We start from the raw sequence: 16,706 nt of genomic DNA, 5'->3' as shown, positions 1-16,706 counted from the left end.
TTTTTAATAAGTGTTTGTACGAGTGAGTGAGTGTCTGTGTTGTGTACCTGCTCCTCCAGCCCCTTCACACGCTGTCGGTGGGCTCTCTCTCTCGCCTCCAGAGTCCTCTCGGCCTGCAGCTGAGCTCCCCGGAGCCGCTCCGTCTCCTGCTGCATCTCCTGCTTGAGTCTCAGAGACACCTCCGTGAGGCCCTGGGATTGTGCCTGCTCCATCTCACCAAGCTGCGCCTGAGACACACACTCGCTCTTAGGCACTGACACACCGGGGCCATGCACAGCAAACAGGAAAATAAAAGCTAGCAAGCAGCACGACTGAGTTTTAAACCGACTCCCAGAAGCAGTTTGAATAAACACTACAGCAGCCCTTTTCTCCATGTTGGGGGTAGTATGAAGATCCCAAGGGCGTAATACCTCTTTTCCACTGTATAACCGAGTCACGCCTGGGCCGAGCCAGCCCAGCGTGGTTCAGGAGGAGCCTGGCTGTGTTTCCACTGCAGAGCCCAAGCCATGCAACTGAAGCCACGCGCAATGAACACGCTGGGCTGCGTGGTATTGAGAAGTGCTCTGTCTGAATTGAGAACGGCAGATCCATAAATGACAAGATTTAGATGAAGTGAGGCCGCAGTTTCACGGTTTGGACAAATAGCCAGTGGAAAACTACCCGTACCGTGACGGCCTGGGGCCCTCATGGTTCAGATGTGCCAGTGGAAAAGGAGTATAAGGGTAAGACCGGAACATTCATTATAAGCCCTTAAAGTGATACTGTAAGGCAAAGCAGTGCTAGAGCAGGGAGGAGGGGTTGGTATACACTCACCAGACACAATGCTATCTTCCTTCTTACCCTGCTTAACTCCTCCTTTCCATGCACAGCCAGCCAATAGAAACAGAGAACCCCAACCATCAGCCAATCCCAATAAAGAATTACTAACTGTGTTTCAGCAGCCCCAGGCTTGACCCCCACCCACCTTTTGCCATTACATTTACCTGCCCAAAGAAAAAGACGTCATGTTGAGTAAGAGCTTCCAAGCCCAGCAGAAAGCAACAGTAAACCAGGACTTTGTTCTGTGGCCTTTCTGAAGGCATGCTGTGAATTGTAATGGTTACAAAAGCAAGATCGTTACAGCTAGGAGTAGGGGGAGTATTACTCTGAGCAATCATTGCTGGTTTCACAGGAAATGTGTTATTGCCAGCGTACCTGAATAGGGATCTAAACTACCTTATGACAGGCAGTCCTGGATTAGTAGTGCATATCTGGGTCTGTGAAACATTAGGAAAGTCTTATCCCATTAAAGAATACGTCTTTCGTTTAGTTTCACCTTATTTTTCTAATACAGGCTGTTGATCTGAGCCAGGTTTTAAGGACAAATTCTTTCTTTCCCCTCCCAAAGACCACTGAAGAAATCCTGAAACCCACGACACCTCAAATTTGAGAGGGAGACAGGCAGGCAGTGCCAACATATGACCAACAACTTCAATTTGAAATAACAACACTACTTAAAAAAAAAAAAAAAAGTTGCATGGGAGCCGTGGAGCGCATTGATTCACCAGCATCTGGTTACAATAAGGCAAATGGAAGCATGTCAGTGTGTGCTCACAGCTGCCACACTCCATTCACATTCCAGCCCCTCTCCCAGACCCCCTTTTCATTTCGGAGGAACGCACTTTGCAGAATGGAGTTACACCCAGTCCAATTTTCTTGTCAAACCCCCCCTCCTCCTCCTCTTCCTCTCCTATGCAGTTAAACAGCACTGTAGCCAGTCCAAGTCTGAACCTTCAAAGCTGGTTCATGCTCTGGCAAAGAAATGCCGGTGAAATAAGAAAAAATGCATTCTGCAGAACTGTCTCTTGTGCGGTTTTGAAAGACATAATGGGAAAAACAGCTGAAAAACTGAAGGGGCCCTGGTGTGGGGGAAATGAAAACGTGCTGGCTGTGAGAGGCCAGGGACTGAGTGTGTGAGAATACATATCTCCCCTTCTACCCCTTTCTTCTTGTGACCTGTAAGGAGAAAGCCTCCTACCTGCAGCATCTGGATCTGTCTCTGGGAGTCCACCAGTTCCTGCTCCACAGAGCTCAGAGAGCGGTCCAGTCGCCCCTTCTCCGCTGACAGACGCATGCTCCCCTCCTCCATCTTCAGCTTCTCACGTTCAACCTAGGCCCAGACAGGAAAACAAGCTTTCAATACAGACCCGACCTGCAGTATTCCCTAAAGGAGACCTTGCATCTTTTTCATTCTTTGCTCCACCCGTTGTAATGAGAGGTAAGAACATATTTCAGAAGGCTGGGTGGTGCTTATTTACTAGCCTTTAACCTCTGAGGTCTTGGTTTCAATCCAGCTCCGTGAAATGGGTTTTTATGGTCTTAGTTTGGCTCCCATTAGACCAATATATTCCACATCATATAAGCACCACACAATTCAACCATAAAAGCGCCAAAAAACTTAACAAGCACTCCCCTATAAAAACCCTCAAATGTTGACACAGATTTGACTAGTTGAAACATGTGTCATTGAAATGTTTCAATATTTTAACCAGCTTCTTCTGAAAGGGTTCTCACCTTGTCAAGTGTGTTTCGGAGAGCTGCCTTGTCCTTCTCCAGCCTGCCTGCGGCCCTCTCCGCCTCCCTCTTCTCGCTCTCTAGCTGGGCTACGGCCCTCTGCAGACTCCTCAGCCTTTCCTGCGCCAGAGCCCGCTCTCCCTGCAGCTTCTCCAGGCTTCTCAGCGCAGCCTCTTCTGACTCCATGCGCTGACGCAACAGCTGCAGCAAAAAAAAAAAACATTGTGCATCAGCCCTGTAGAGCTACCGATTGTATGCAGTGTGGATTCCTGTTTACCCTGTCTCCTCTCTCACCTCCTGGTGTTGCTGCAGTTGCCCCTCCAGCTCTCCCCTCTTCAGCTCCATCTCCCCCAGCTCGCTCTGTAGGGTCTGCATACGCTCACTCAGCACCCCGGCATTCTTCTTCCCTTCCAAGACAGCCGACCGTGCGCTCTCCAACCTCTCCTGTAAGGGGGGCGACAGCAAAACAAGGGTGAGCAATACTGAGGGAGGGAGAGTGGAGGAAAGATGGGTGAATTACAGGGAGCATGTAAGAGGGAAAGGTTTACCTGGGAAGAGAGAAAAAGGAGAGAGAGTGTAGAGAGAGCAGGTAAATCATACTTGGGCTAAAATCAATTCCCCTTTAACTTTACAGGATTTCTATTTATTACAATTGCACTCTTACAGCGACACCTATATTAATTATTACCTACTCTAAACCCCTAACTCATTCTTTTTATTCTGTTTTAATAGGTAACTAAGTAACCTAGAACCTGAATTCTCAGCCCACCCCAGATAACTGCACTGTGCTACACGCTCAAAGTGAATGTTGTTGTAGTTCCAGAGGTGACCTGCAGGAGGCGACGCTCCTGCTCACTGGCAGTCAGGCTCTTCTGCAGGGTGAGCAAGCGGTCCTGGGCATCGGCCTGGCTGGCGTTGCTCTCTGCCACACACTGCGCCAGGCTCTGGAGACGCTCCTTCAATGCGCCCTCACTCTCCTCTGCCCGCGCCAGGGCCAGGTGCAGCCGATCTAGCTCCAGCTTCAGGGTGCTGGCCTTCATCTCGCTGTCCGACACCTGCACACACACACACACACGTGTGTATAACCGACACAAAACAAGGGGAAGAGGGGATTGAAGAAATCTTAACTGCAGTCACTACTAAAGAGAACACAAATAGAAGCGGAGTAAAAGGAAGCAAAAGCCTAGCAAGTGAATCAGAAACATCTAGAAACACTTTCTTGTTCTGTCTGTTCTCATTCACACTGTTCTTGTGTAAAATATGACTAACAAGTGTCTTTTAAGCAAATAATTCCAAAGGAATATTTAAGAGCGAGCAGCGATTCCACTGGAGCACATTCACACATATTCCCTTGTGCAAGTCCAATGGCCACTTGGTTCAGCTAGTACAGGGGTGTCCTATCTCAGTCCTGCAGGGCCATTCCACTCCAGGTTTAACAGGGTACAGTTAGATAATGAGCTACTTCAGGGTTTGGAAGGAGGTGTGAATTGGTTGGAACAGGGTTGGAACAAAGACCAGGACAGTGGACGATATCCTTTTCCCCTTGATTTACTACACATTTTAGCATCTTAATGCTGTGCTTTATCATGCTTGGCCATATTTGCTTTTTAGCATGGTACACTACAGCAACCTAAATGCAACACACTCCCCCCTCCGTCCCTCTCACCTGTCTCTGCAGAGTGTCTATGCGGTCCTGCGCCGCCTGCATCTCGGTCTCCTTGTCCCCCAGCCCCAGCTTCATTCTCTGCAGCTCCCCCTCCAGAGCGCGCCTAGCCAGCTCCAGCTTGGTGCCTCTGCTCTCTGCTGCCTCCAGAGCTTCCTTCAGCCTCCTCCTCTCTGCCTCCAGCCTCGCCTCGCCGGCCTTCAGCTTGTTGATCTTATCCTGGAGAAGGGACAGGACAGGGAGAAGCGGCCTGGGTGAGGATCCACATCGGTTTGTACAAAGCCTTGGTTTAGAACAGTGAGAGTGCTAACTTTACCTTAATGTTTTATTTTGAAAAATGAATACCAAAATGGCCATAAATATAAATACAACGCTCCCCGCTTTGTATTCGGAAGCCAGGAGGCATTGTAAAAAATGACCACATTGCCTGATAACCAGTTCAACAGTATAAGGAACACCTGATAACGAAGGGCCACTAGATATTAGTTTTGATTACTGCTGTTTTCAGTATAGTTATCTTTCCTACACTACTACAGCAGTCTCTAATTTTGTGTGGTTATCTTTCCTATACCTTAAAAGGTCTGATCTAAATCCTGCCATCAACACTGGCTATTGCATGCATTTTACAGTTGATCTATTTCAAAAAGGTTTGGCCGTGACCATAGCGCCTTTTAATGCATTTGTACTGTATTTTAGTCTCTCAGTTACTAAGGACTGCAAAAGGTATTTCTGGAGCGAGTGAATCCAAATGGCCCTGGAGGAATGAAGTGAGTTACATGCATAACCGAGAAGAGAAAACAGTTGTGTGGACTGCAAGCTTGCAGAAAAGCAGCCCTGGAGAAATATTTCCAAAGACTGTCGATGATCTCACACAGTGGGGCCTGACTGCTGCAGTGTAATGTGTGTCTCAGTCTGCACGTCTCGGTGTCTGTCTGTGGAGTTTTGCAGCAGTGCTCAGTCCAGCCCCTCTCTAGCCCTGCTTCAGTCTGCACACTCAGCAGAGCTCAGACCTGGTGCTGAGCGTCCGTTACAGTCTCTGCCCAGGCCAGCTGGCACCACGCCAGCCTCAATTACCAAGGAGCACGGCCAGGGCTGGCAGATAGTGCTCAGACAGAGAGGGTAGTGGGGGCCACTCTGGGCGGGATGCATGTTTACTAATGGACTTAATTTCTAAAAAAAACCTTAACAGTTAAATCAAACCTTTCCCTAATTCAATATTTAATTTTTTGAAAATCCTGTGAAGTTTGTTATGCATGATTCTCTGTTGTTTCGACCAAGGTCATTTCTGGGCACACTTACTACCTATTCCGGCACATCTGAAGGCACATTTGTTCTGCAGTAAGGTGGAAAGGCACTGTGCACTGAAGCCTGTGCAACAGCGACATGCTTCCCCATCTCCCATCAGCCTTGAGGAGTCTTTCCAGAAGCATTTTTTGTTGTATATAGTTAGTAAGCCTTATAAATCATGATCTAAGCTGAAAACAACAATGAAGGATTGAAACATTACATACATAATAGGATATTATAACAGGTAATTACATTTTCAGATGAATCAGCCCCCTTTGCTGGCGTTACCTGCATGCCACGGCGCTCGCTCTCTGCTCCCTGCAAACTCCTCTCCAGCGTGGCCACCTTGTCCAGCAGAGCCTTGCGTTCACGCTCACTGCGCCGAATCAGCTCCTCCTGCAGCATAAGAGCGGTCTGAGCAGAGCTGAGCCGGCCGTCCGCACCCCGCTTCCCTGGAACACAGCACAGCAGCTTTCAGGAGTTCACCCAGTCAAAAAACGTACGAAAAACCAAAAAAAAAAAAAACAGCCCACATTTTGCCAAATTTCTAAATTTGGGGCTCAACCATTTCACCTAAAAATGTCATAAGATCTGGACTGTCCGATCACTTGATAAACACTGTAGCTATTATAATAAAAATCGAGGATGCTACACCTGTCTGCGACACCCACAGGGGTGCAGGGTTTCACTCACCTTCCTCGCACTCAGCCAAGGATTTCTGCAGCTGCTGCAGCCTCTGCTGGGTCCCATCTCGATCTGCTTCCATCTCCCCGAGCTGTCGAGCGAGGGTCCCAGACTGTGTGCGGGCCTCGTCCTGCTCACCACAGACCCAACGAGACAGAGACCCAGGTTAACAGGACCATGGTATTACCAAAAAAGAAAGGTATAGAAACCGCAAATAAACTGGGATATACAAGGTTAACATTTACTTGAAGACATTTCAATTAACAACAAAGTTAAACCAACTTGGCTGAACCCACTACTGCAAGTAAAGCACTGGCATGCAGTTAGGCGAGTGTCTACACGTAAATATTCCACTAATAAGCAGGATGAATCTTCCTTTCTCACCCGCTCTCTCTGCGTGTCTCTCAGCTCCTGCAGGAACTCTCTGAGCGCACTCCGGACTGTCTCAGGGTCCAGTTCTGGGAAGGGCGTGTCCGTGCGGTCAGGGGAGATGGGTCTGGAGGCGGGACCTCTATCTGGGGTCTCCATCCGAGCCATGGGGCTCCTCCTGCTCTCATCCATACCTGGATGAAATCAAATAACCCCTTTAACCTCCAGTCAAGAAGTATCACCCAGATGACGTGAATAACAATGAAAACAACTATTGTTGGGATACAGCACATAGACAGCGAGCATTAAGTTTGTCTAAACAGGGTGTTCGGTATTACTTAAACATTTGAACCTCAGCTGTATAAATATGTTGTAGAAATGAGGCAGCCAAGTTAAACAGCATACAAGTTAGACTTCAACATCATAAACTTGATTGAAAAGCAAGTTGGCAACAATTGCAATCTTGTTAAACTTTTTTTTCTGTTGTTTCGTCTTTACACAGCCAACCCTTTGCTCTTTTTTTGTCCACATGAATTGTTTTTGTTGGGCAGACACTACATTAATAAGGACAGTAACCTCAGCATCGTCCTCCTCCCTGTCTCCCTGTGAATGGTGCCTTCACTGTGATCTGCATTGAGCAGCTCAACAAGGACGGTTCCAATGCGAGATCAAGCAATGTGTTTACGCTGGGAGCCAGCTGTTTGCAGCTGGACACAATCCTTCCGCAATAAAAACACAGCAGTGTTCAGACAGATGAGCTGGTCTGAAGCTAAGGGACTGAAGCAGAAGCATGGCTTGAGACAGGGTCTCTATTTAAGCTAAGATTTAAGAAATGATATTATCAGTCCCCTAGCTCATGCCTCAGTTTCTGAGCTCAAACCATTACAAACGCACTGCCTCCCAGTCCCTCTGATAACAAGAACATGCTAGAAGTTCTACACTGACAGAGAAAGGGGATCTAGAGAGACATCTGGTGGTAAACACCATGAGTTGCAGTCAAGTTGTGTAGTAACTGCATGGTTAAGTTTTTCAGAAGGGCACTCTGGGTGCGGAGGAGCACTTTGTGAGGTCACCCAGCGCAGAAGCAATTTCTCTTTGGGGATGGCTTTAAGAGTTTTCCCTAACTGAACAGATCAAGCAGCAACGTAATCTAGATTTGAGCCACGGAGGTAACCTAATAAGAGTTGCTGAAAATGTTGCCTGAAGGTTTATCAGTCCTCCCCATGCAGTGCCCCCTGATATCCTGCCACTCACCTTTAAGTGGCGAAAGTGAGCGCCGAGGGGAGTGACTGCGTCCGCGGAGGGCGGGGCTGTTGCCGCGGCCCCGCCCCCCAATGCCCAGGGTGCGGCTCAGGGCGGAGTGCAGGCTGCCCAGTTTGAACTCCAGCTCTCTCTTGTGCCCATCGAGTCGTGTCAGCTCCGCCTCCAGGCCGGAGATGCGCCCCTGTGCCTCGCTCAGCGCCAGCCCCATCTCCGTCAGCTCCCCCCGCGCCTGTTCGGCCCGCAGCTCCAGGTTGCGTGTGTTGTCCTGCAGCTTCTTCTCATTGCCTCGCGCTTCCTCCAGCCGGGCTGCCAGCTCCCTCTCGCGCAGCCGGCACTCCGCCTCCAACTCCGTCATCCTGCGCTGGAGGCTGGAAACCTGCCCGGAACTCCACAGGTTAGGGGTCAGGTTTTTTTATTGTCATTATTTGCCCTACCCCATCAGAAAGACTGAAGAGCAACCTCCACTCCCACTCTCAAGCCAATCACTTTTTTTCCCACCCACCGAACCTAAGCTAGTAGTAAAACTGTAATTGCATGTGCACCAGAGTATCTATTTAAATACTGTACAACTAGCAAGAAGCACTCCAAGTGCAGGTAGGAGTAGTTCATTTCACCCTTCCCCACCTCCTTGCGCGCACTGTCCCGGACAGCCTCAGTCTCCATGATCCTTTGCTTGAGTCCGAAGGATTCCCTGCGTGTGTCCCCCTCCCTCTGCTCATCCAGAGAGACCCGGGCCTGCAGTTCAGCCACCTCCCGGCTCTTCTGCTCCTTCTCACTGTCCAGGAGCTTCACCTGGGGGGAAGAGGGGGAGAGAGAGAGAGAGACACACTGAGCCGTACACACCCCAGCCTGGTGGTGAGCCACTTCCAGCTGCTCCTCTTCACTTAAGAGACACAGAAGAGCTTGTTTTGAAGCCAGTCATATTTTCAGAAAGGTATAAAACTAGCAAGAAACTACTCAGTAATATATCTGTTGCTTCCTGCATTGAAGATGTTTCTTGTTGCAGTTCAGTGTTTCAATACCACTGAATTGTTTTATTTCTTTCCACCCCCACCCCCCAGAGTACTCTACCTGGCGCCGGAGCTCCTGTAACTCTCTGCGGGCCTCTAGCCGTGACTTCTCGACCTCGCGAAGCCCCGCCCTCAGCTCCGCGGCCTCTCGCTCCGATGCGGCTCGGCTCTCCTCCAGCACGGCAAGCTTCTGCTCCTTCTCCTCGTTCAGCCTCTTCAAACTGACGAAACAGGGGCCAGTGACATCTCACCTTTAGCCCATAACAGATTCCCTTCTCCCTTTCTCCTCAACCAATCCTCACCCTCTTGACCCTATCCTATTTCCCCCTTGTCTCCCTCTCCCTGCTCTTTTCCCTACTCCCTTAATCCCCTACCTCACCTGATCCACTTACTATCTCAACTGTTCCTTGCCCCCTCTATTCCTCCCACTCCCTCTTACCTGATCCTTTCGCTCTCTGCTCTCTTCACAGCCTCTCTTAGCTCAGTGTTGGAGGCATGCAGGGTGTCTCTCTCCTTGTCCTGGTCCCCCAGGCTGCGTCGCAGATCAAGGATGTCTTTGCGCTGGCTCTCCTGGGCATCCTGTGCCTCTCGCAACCTGCGCTGAGCCTCCAGCAGCTCCCTCCGCACCCCGTCCCGTGCCTCCTCTCCCAGGCGCACCGCTGTGCGGGCCTCCTCCAGCTGACATAGAGAGAACAGCCATCAAAACATGAACAAGCAGCCAGAGTCAAAGCAACCGTTTCCTCCCCCAGTCCTCACCTCTCTGAGCACCTTCTCCCTCTGCCTCCCCACCTCCTTGTTCTGCTCATGCAGGCTCTTCACTTCCCTCTCGTGAGCTGTCACCGCATCCTCGAACTGGGTCCGAAACTCCCTCAGTTCAGTCGTCAGCATTCTCACAGTGTTCTGTCACACGCAAACACACAACACAACACACTGAGAGTCAGGGTGCAGCTGCATAGGAGCACCTCTACTCAACTGGGCTTTTTTTTTTTTTTTTAACCCAGAAGCAACTTTTTGCTGGAATAGTTAAGCATAAGCATGACAAATAAGCTTGCTACTTTGATATTAAAATCGGTAAAGCTTGTTAAACGTCGAATTCACAAAAAATATGAGTTTGACAAATACATTTATATAGGATAAAACGTCAGTAAAACCACTCACTATTTTTTTTATTTTCTCACCAAAAATAATCATTTAGAAATCATGTCTAGTTTGTGTAGTTTATACTTACTGTCTGTCCCATCTCAGTTCCGCTCTGAATAGCGAGGGGTCGCCATCAGTCATCTCTGTTAGTACTGTAGTTTCACTGTAATTTCACCCTGTTCTGACAGATCTTGTTGACTAAAGCAGCTCATTCGTTTAAATGACTGTCAATCATCAAGACCTACACAGACTGTGCACTTTCATTTGCCAGCTACAGTGCCTGTCATTTAAACCGCCTACTTTGAAATTAGCTGGTTAAAGGTGTATGTAAGCTTTTGCTATAGGTATACAGTGACAGTTACTAGTTTGATTTGAAAATGGGGCGCAAGAGGAAAACACTTAATGAATATTGTGCACAATACCCTGGCTGACGGCTGAAGTCTCCGTGGCAGGACAAAGCAGGCCTGTCTGCCTTACTTTCCAGTGACTGAGTCTAGCTGTGCTGAAGCAGGAGAGGGGGGAGCTCAGATTCAGAATAATAAAGTGCTAGTTAGTTCTATTCAACTATCTAAATGTTTTATTCAATGCATATTATTTCTACTCGTAAATTTATGCTCTAAAACTTTTATATGCTGCGTTTTCTATGGTTTACTTGAAACCATTTTTTAATTTGTGTAGGATCTTTCTTTACAAGGTAACGCTCCGCTGTGACCAAACGTTATTTCAATTAGAATGCTGGTAACCATGGTTTTGTTGCGTGTTGAATATGATAAAGGGGTTTCGCTTACACGTTTCTCAATGGCATAACAAAAAGCATAAAGGTTGATTTCACCTATTCCTTGCTTGAATTGAAAAATAAAGAAAAAAGAAAAACGATGAATTCTTTAAAAAATAAACGTTGATATTAATCATCGATTTGGCAAAAAAATTAAAATCAAAACAGTAGCAAGCCTACAAATAATCCAAGCAGAAACAACATAATAAGCAAGGCTGTAATTTTTTCACACGATTATCACAAAAAATCAGATTTTTACCCATTGTCATGCAATATAGTTCCCAATGAAAATTCCCATTTCTGAAACACAAGTGTCTTATTATACATTCAATTATGATTATTTTAAAAGGTGGGCATAAACTAAATATAACAGAATTTAGCATATACTGTTTTTCAGATAATGTGACAACGCTATTTTTTTTTTTTTTTTTTTAAATGTTTAAAATCGCAAAAACAATTTTCAGACCATTAAATACGTCATTTTTTAGAGTGAAAAAAATACAGTCCCACTAATAAGATATTAAACAGGTAAGGGGCATTGGGAGCAGGCTGGTGGTATGAAGGATCCCTTTAATTTGAGACAGTGAAAGTTGCTGCCCTCACCCGCTCCTGTTCCTGCCTGCTCTGTGCTTCCCGTCGGACCCTCTCCAGCTCCATGTTGGTGGAACCCAGCTCGTGCTGGAGGCTGGTCAGTTTCTCCGAGAGGACTGTCTTCTCTGACTCCTTCAGGGACAGGGCCTGGGACAGACAGACAAGTGCTGTACTCGCATCCCATTTGTTTATTTTGTAATTAATTGCAATTACTATGAAATTGAACCCAGGCACACCTGGGTAATTGTAATTATACCAAATAATTGATCAATTACAGTTCAATTGCATCGATTTGTCATATCATTGTTGTATTTTCAACCACTTTGTGACCCCATTTGTTTGGGGTAAAAAGAAAAAAGTTAAAGTATGTTTCTGTATTTGTACCTGTGATTCCTCTATTTCTTCTAAATAACCATGCACTAAACATGTTAATGTGTCTAGTTATTTATGTTACTTTTAGGGTAATTGTAATTACTGCAGCACAATTGTAATTAAACAAGAGTATGTAATTGTAATTGCAATTTCAGCACACAATTCTGCTGTAATTGTGATTCTAATTGAGCACAGGTCTGATTGCAGGGCTGTGGGACCCCCTCTCTCTCCTGTACCTGTTGCTTCTCACTCTCCGCTATCAGCAGGCTCTGGTCCCTCTCTTGCTGCAGTTCCGTGATCTCCTTGTTGAGCTCCTCTTTCTCAGCCTCGTAGCGAGACACCATCTCCTCACGCTCTCGAGTCAGGGTGTGCAGAATCTCGTCCCGCTGTGCCTCCAGCGTGAGCCTCAGAGCCTCCTGAAACACACACACAGCACAATTCAAAACAGGTGCACCTCAACCTCACTCTGCAGCTGGCTGATTTCACCCAAAGAACAATTAACTCTCATGCAAAGTGGCCTCATATGGGGTCGGAAGAAAATAACAAAGTCTTCTAATCTTAGTATGGGGACATACGGAAGATGCAAATGCATGATAATTTCAATGAGGCTAGGAGATCCCATTACCTTTCTTGCATGATGACCTCATAGGAAGATGCCACTTTTTCTCCCATATAAAGCTATGGCTTTTTTTTTTTTTTTATTCAATGAGAACTATTTACTATGTGTCTAAAACGAACTTAAATAACTAAATGAATTCCCAAGCAGCAGTTCATGCGAGTGGCCCTCACCTTGTCGTGGGTGAGGCGGTCAGTCTCCTCTTGCTGAGCGGTCAGAGCTGATCGCAGTGTGACCTGGGCCTCCTGCTCGATCTGGCTCTGCTTCTGCACCAGCAGCTCCTTGTCTCGCTCCAGCTTGACCAGTCCGACCTCAGCCTCTGCCCGCACTCGCTTCAACTCGGCTGGGGGAGGGGGAGGGGGGGGGGTCAATCTGCTTATTTACACCATCAACCCAAATTATTCGTTCAGAGTCTAAATGTATAAACCGTGGTTTCATAGACCTTGATTAACATCAGGTCTTTAAATGAAATACATCTGTAATACACATGTCTCCCACACGAGTCCATGTTCAATCCTAAAAGTAAAATGTTTTCGAAATTGAACCCAGTCCCTATTAAGCTCCCTGTACCTTGCAGGGCCTCCTTGGCCCGCAGCAAGGCCTGGTGCTCTGCCTCCAGCTGCTCGCTCCGGGATTCCCGCTGAACCAGCTGCTGCTGCACCTCGAAGAGGCTGGTCTCCAGAGCCTCCCTCTCCGACCTGGGGGGGGACATCTATCACTTAATACTGATCCCCATCCAGTGTGCCACAGTTAATATAGCATCATACCAGCAATACCAATACTGACCAGTATGCAGAGTACCAATCAATTAATATAGCAACCAATACAGATCAGTATGCAGCGTGCTAATCAATTCATATAGAAACCAATACAGATCAATATCCAGCATGCCAATCAATTCATACAGCAACTAATACAGACCAGTATGCAGATTACAGTTATAAAACACTGACTTAGGGTCAAAACCCATAAAGATCAAATTACATACTGCAATATTTAAAACCAACATGCTTTTTGGCAGCGACAAGTGGTTAGCTGGTCCAGGCTATCATTTGCACACCCAGGCGCTCCGTGTTTCCATTCACAAGCCTATCTGCACCCCGAGTTGCTAAGGAACCACACAGAGTGCAACAAACACACAAAACTGCAGAGAGGATATCAAACCCAGCCTGATACACTGCAATACATGCAGCAGGTGATATTGCAGTCTGGGGAGGAGTGGCACGACTGCAGTGTCACAATGACAAAGCGTAGGTGGACTTACTGCAATCAAAACCCAAACATGGAATGCATCTAATAACAGCGATGTTTTACTCTCTCTGCAGTGGGTTTTGCTTTTGCGGCTGTCCCGTCACTCCCCAAGCTCTACATTTTAAAGAGAAGATTCCATAACAAAAAGGGTCAATTCTTCAAATTAAATCAAAGAGGATGTTGCGTCCCGTTCCACATAGTTACTAGGATACTCACATCCTGCCTCTCAGTCTGCTGCTGAAATCACACGCGTTAATACTGATGGATACAGATCTAGACGTGGTCTCAGGTACTGAGGTAGCTAGAGGCACAAAGTGGCCATTTAAAGATTGTGTCTAGTTTTGCTTTGGCCACCGTGTCTATAAACAAGCCTGTTAGCGTCCTTAGTAGCCTAGAAACCCAAACACAATACTGTAGCATGGATACAAATGAAAAACTAATAAAAGCAATAGAAATCATGACACCTTTGTTCTTTGTGATTTACAATGCCTGTGTAGGAATCTATATAATTTGGAACACAGTTCTTTAGTACGTTTTAATAGGATTAGCGGATTAAATACAGCAAACATAACCGATCCTGCAAGACTAGACACCCCCTATTAACCAACAGACCTCTGGCGTGTGTCATTTACACATGCTGTTATCAACTGAACGGTACAGATGGAAACTGATCAATGCACGTTCCATTACGGGTCTAAAAACAGTCCATTCAACTCTTAGGAGGACAGAATGGATTCAGTTGCAGATAAAGAAAAGACTGTGGGTTTGGGAGTTCAGTCAGTACCTGAATGCGGCCACCTCTTCGGCCAGGCCACGGTTCTCCCGCTCGGACGCGGTCAGCTGCACCACCAGGCTGGCCTTTTCTCTGGTCAGCTCCTCTTTCTCTCGGGCCGCTCGAACCAGCCCCTCCCCCTGGCGCTCCACCTCCCGCCGAGCCTGGGACAGGTCCTCCAGCAGGGAGGAGCGCTGGCGCGAGACCTGGGGACACACAGCCAGCGCGTCACACCACACTACACCCAGCCAGGACACAGATCCACACAGCAATGAAGACAGAAGTACTGTCAGCGTTTTTTTTTTTTTTTTTTTTTTTTTTTTTTAAATCACTGTAAAGCATGTTGCAAGGACTTTTCTAAAACAGAGAAGGGCGTTGGAGTTTGTTACCACCATTGGTTCACTACAGCTGGAATTACCCCACTGCATAATTTTCTCAAATGAATGGCACACAAACAGAAGTGGGTTTAAATTGTACATGCACTGGGTGTTGTAACAGAATTCTAGGAAAGGAGATTGCCTGTAAACAAATATTTAATCCACTTTAAGCAACATCATAATAAAATCTCCATGCGCATTATAGGCTTACATTACACTCTAAACCCTGCCTGCTCAGTACCTGTGCCAGCTGTTCCTGTAGCTCAGCCCGCTGCCCCTGCAGTGCCCGCAGCCTCTCCTCCAGCACCTCCTGGCTCTGCTCCACGTCCTGCAGCGACTGGTCCAGGCCATGGCGGGCGGAGTCCAGGTCTAGCTTCTCCTGCTCCAATCGGACGAGCTCGTCTCGGATCGAGGCCTTCTCCTGCTCCACCTCCCTCTTCTGACCTATTAGAGAGCCCTTCTCATCCTCTAGCTGGTAAACAGAAGAGACAGGAGACGGAGTGAGAGTGTATCCAACTCTCTCTGGACTCTCCTGTTCTCCACACTTGCAGGTACAAACATCATCAATAGAACACACGGGGTACGATTTAAGTTGTGTTGAATATGTTCAGTCAGAACAAAAGTTAGATATTCACAGTTTAAGGGACAAGTAATAGAAAAATTAAGGAGTAAAACTGAAATATTAAAACAGGTATAGTTACAGAAAGGAACTTTGCTAAATTGAATACATTTTTACAGCGCAGTGGAAATCAGGGCCCCAATATTACACAGATTAGAAAATATTTACAAGCACTCTTGAGGTTCACCAGCTGCTTGCAGGACTGCGGTAAAACACTTCAAATTAAATGCATATGAAAACACGGTTTGTTTTTGCCAGATCGTGCATCTGAACTCGGTAGCACACTGACTCCCACTGTGCTGTCACGTCCGATTCCTGATCCCAGACGTTCTGCGCTCCGCACTGTGTACCTGGATGATGATCTTGTTAAGCTGGATCTTGTCCTGGGCCAGCCCCTCGTTCAGGGAGCTCATCTTAGCCAGGGAGTCCCGCAGGGTCGACTCCTCGGCCCGGAGCCTGTTGCAGGCCAGAGTCAGCTCAGCAACGCTGGTCTCTGCCTGCCAATATGTGGATAACTGAATATCAGCTTTCAATAAGATAAATACAGACGTTCAATATCTGGTGATGACCTTTCAGCGAATCTAGTTTTAGGGCTGGATGATAAAGAAATTTTCCATTACAGGCTGATCTTAAAATCATGATTCAACCCCTCGTATTTGCGTTTTCTCTCTTGCACACGCATGTTCTGTTTTTCTTGGCTTGCTAGTTATTTGTTAGCTTTTAAAAATAAAGTAATTCCATTGTTCTCTACCACAGTAGAGGAAGGGGCTGAATTAAAGCACTTTTCTGATGCCCTGCTAAATTAAAACACCTGCCATCCTCAACTCCCTCTGAACAAAACACCTTGGTAGCTGTTAGAGTCTTTTTACCTTTAGATGAATGACTTGCTAACAATATTCTTATCAAGATTTTCCAGTACTATCTCAATACTAAATTATTATTTCAATCCTATTATCCTATTAATCCTGAATTAATTTATTCAACATATTTGGAATTGGAGGTCCCACAGAGATTCTGCTTACCCTGGACAGAGCCTCAGCCAGCCCAGCCTTCTCTGTCTCCAGCACCTCCTTGTCCAGCATCTGTCTCTGTAGAGCCTCCTTCATCAGGGCCAGCTCCTTCCTGAGGGCTGAGCAGCGAGCCTCGACCTGCTCCAATTGCTTCTGCCTGGGAGAGGAGCAGGGAGACGGAAGGGGACGGGGACGGGGTGACGGGGGGGGTCACCACAGGGGTACAGGATGGGGGGGCTGTGTCAGCAAGCAAAATGAAAAAGGAACCCTTTCATTTTACCCGTCTAACACTCGCTCAACAACCTGCACCCCTTTCTCTCAATTTCAAATCCAGACAGAAACAATTCACACAGT

The 16,706-nt window shown here is 47.0% G+C and overlaps 1 protein-coding gene across 10 annotated transcripts in view; it reads right to left on the bottom strand.

Moving 5' to 3' along the window:
* The window catches only part of LOC121328605 (rootletin-like), a 35,879-nt gene that overhangs the window by 1,877 nt on the left and 17,296 nt on the right, over positions 1 to 16,706 (bottom strand). For all 10 annotated transcript variants that reach the window (XM_041273437.1, XM_041273436.1, XM_041273430.1 and 7 more), the window contains 22 exons: positions 16,365 to 16,509; positions 15,693 to 15,839; positions 14,965 to 15,195; positions 14,359 to 14,552; positions 12,894 to 13,021; positions 12,497 to 12,666; positions 11,944 to 12,123; positions 11,348 to 11,482; positions 9,586 to 9,729; positions 9,269 to 9,507; positions 8,891 to 9,050; positions 8,444 to 8,611; positions 7,811 to 8,195; positions 6,572 to 6,750; positions 6,197 to 6,317; positions 5,792 to 5,955; positions 4,220 to 4,435; positions 3,384 to 3,608; positions 2,848 to 2,997; positions 2,554 to 2,754; positions 2,018 to 2,149; positions 48 to 227 (listed from right to left, as the gene is read on the bottom strand). In XM_041273437.1, coding sequence (XP_041129371.1) covers positions 48 to 227; positions 2,018 to 2,149; positions 2,554 to 2,754; positions 2,848 to 2,997; positions 3,384 to 3,608; positions 4,220 to 4,435; positions 5,792 to 5,955; positions 6,197 to 6,317; positions 6,572 to 6,750; positions 7,811 to 8,195; positions 8,444 to 8,611; positions 8,891 to 9,050; positions 9,269 to 9,507; positions 9,586 to 9,729; positions 11,348 to 11,482; positions 11,944 to 12,123; positions 12,497 to 12,666; positions 12,894 to 13,021; positions 14,359 to 14,552; positions 14,965 to 15,195; positions 15,693 to 15,839; positions 16,365 to 16,509 — 3,994 coding nt within the window. The remainder of the gene's footprint in view (positions 1 to 47; positions 228 to 2,017; positions 2,150 to 2,553; positions 2,755 to 2,847; positions 2,998 to 3,383; positions 3,609 to 4,219; positions 4,436 to 5,791; positions 5,956 to 6,196; positions 6,318 to 6,571; positions 6,751 to 7,810; positions 8,196 to 8,443; positions 8,612 to 8,890; positions 9,051 to 9,268; positions 9,508 to 9,585; positions 9,730 to 11,347; positions 11,483 to 11,943; positions 12,124 to 12,496; positions 12,667 to 12,893; positions 13,022 to 14,358; positions 14,553 to 14,964; positions 15,196 to 15,692; positions 15,840 to 16,364; positions 16,510 to 16,706) is intronic.

This window comes from Polyodon spathula, chromosome 16 (genome assembly GCF_017654505.1).
Source record: "Polyodon spathula isolate WHYD16114869_AA chromosome 16, ASM1765450v1, whole genome shotgun sequence".
Lineage (NCBI taxonomy): Eukaryota > Metazoa > Chordata > Actinopteri > Acipenseriformes > Polyodontidae > Polyodon > Polyodon spathula.
This window is presented reverse-complemented; position numbering and strand designations above follow the sequence as displayed.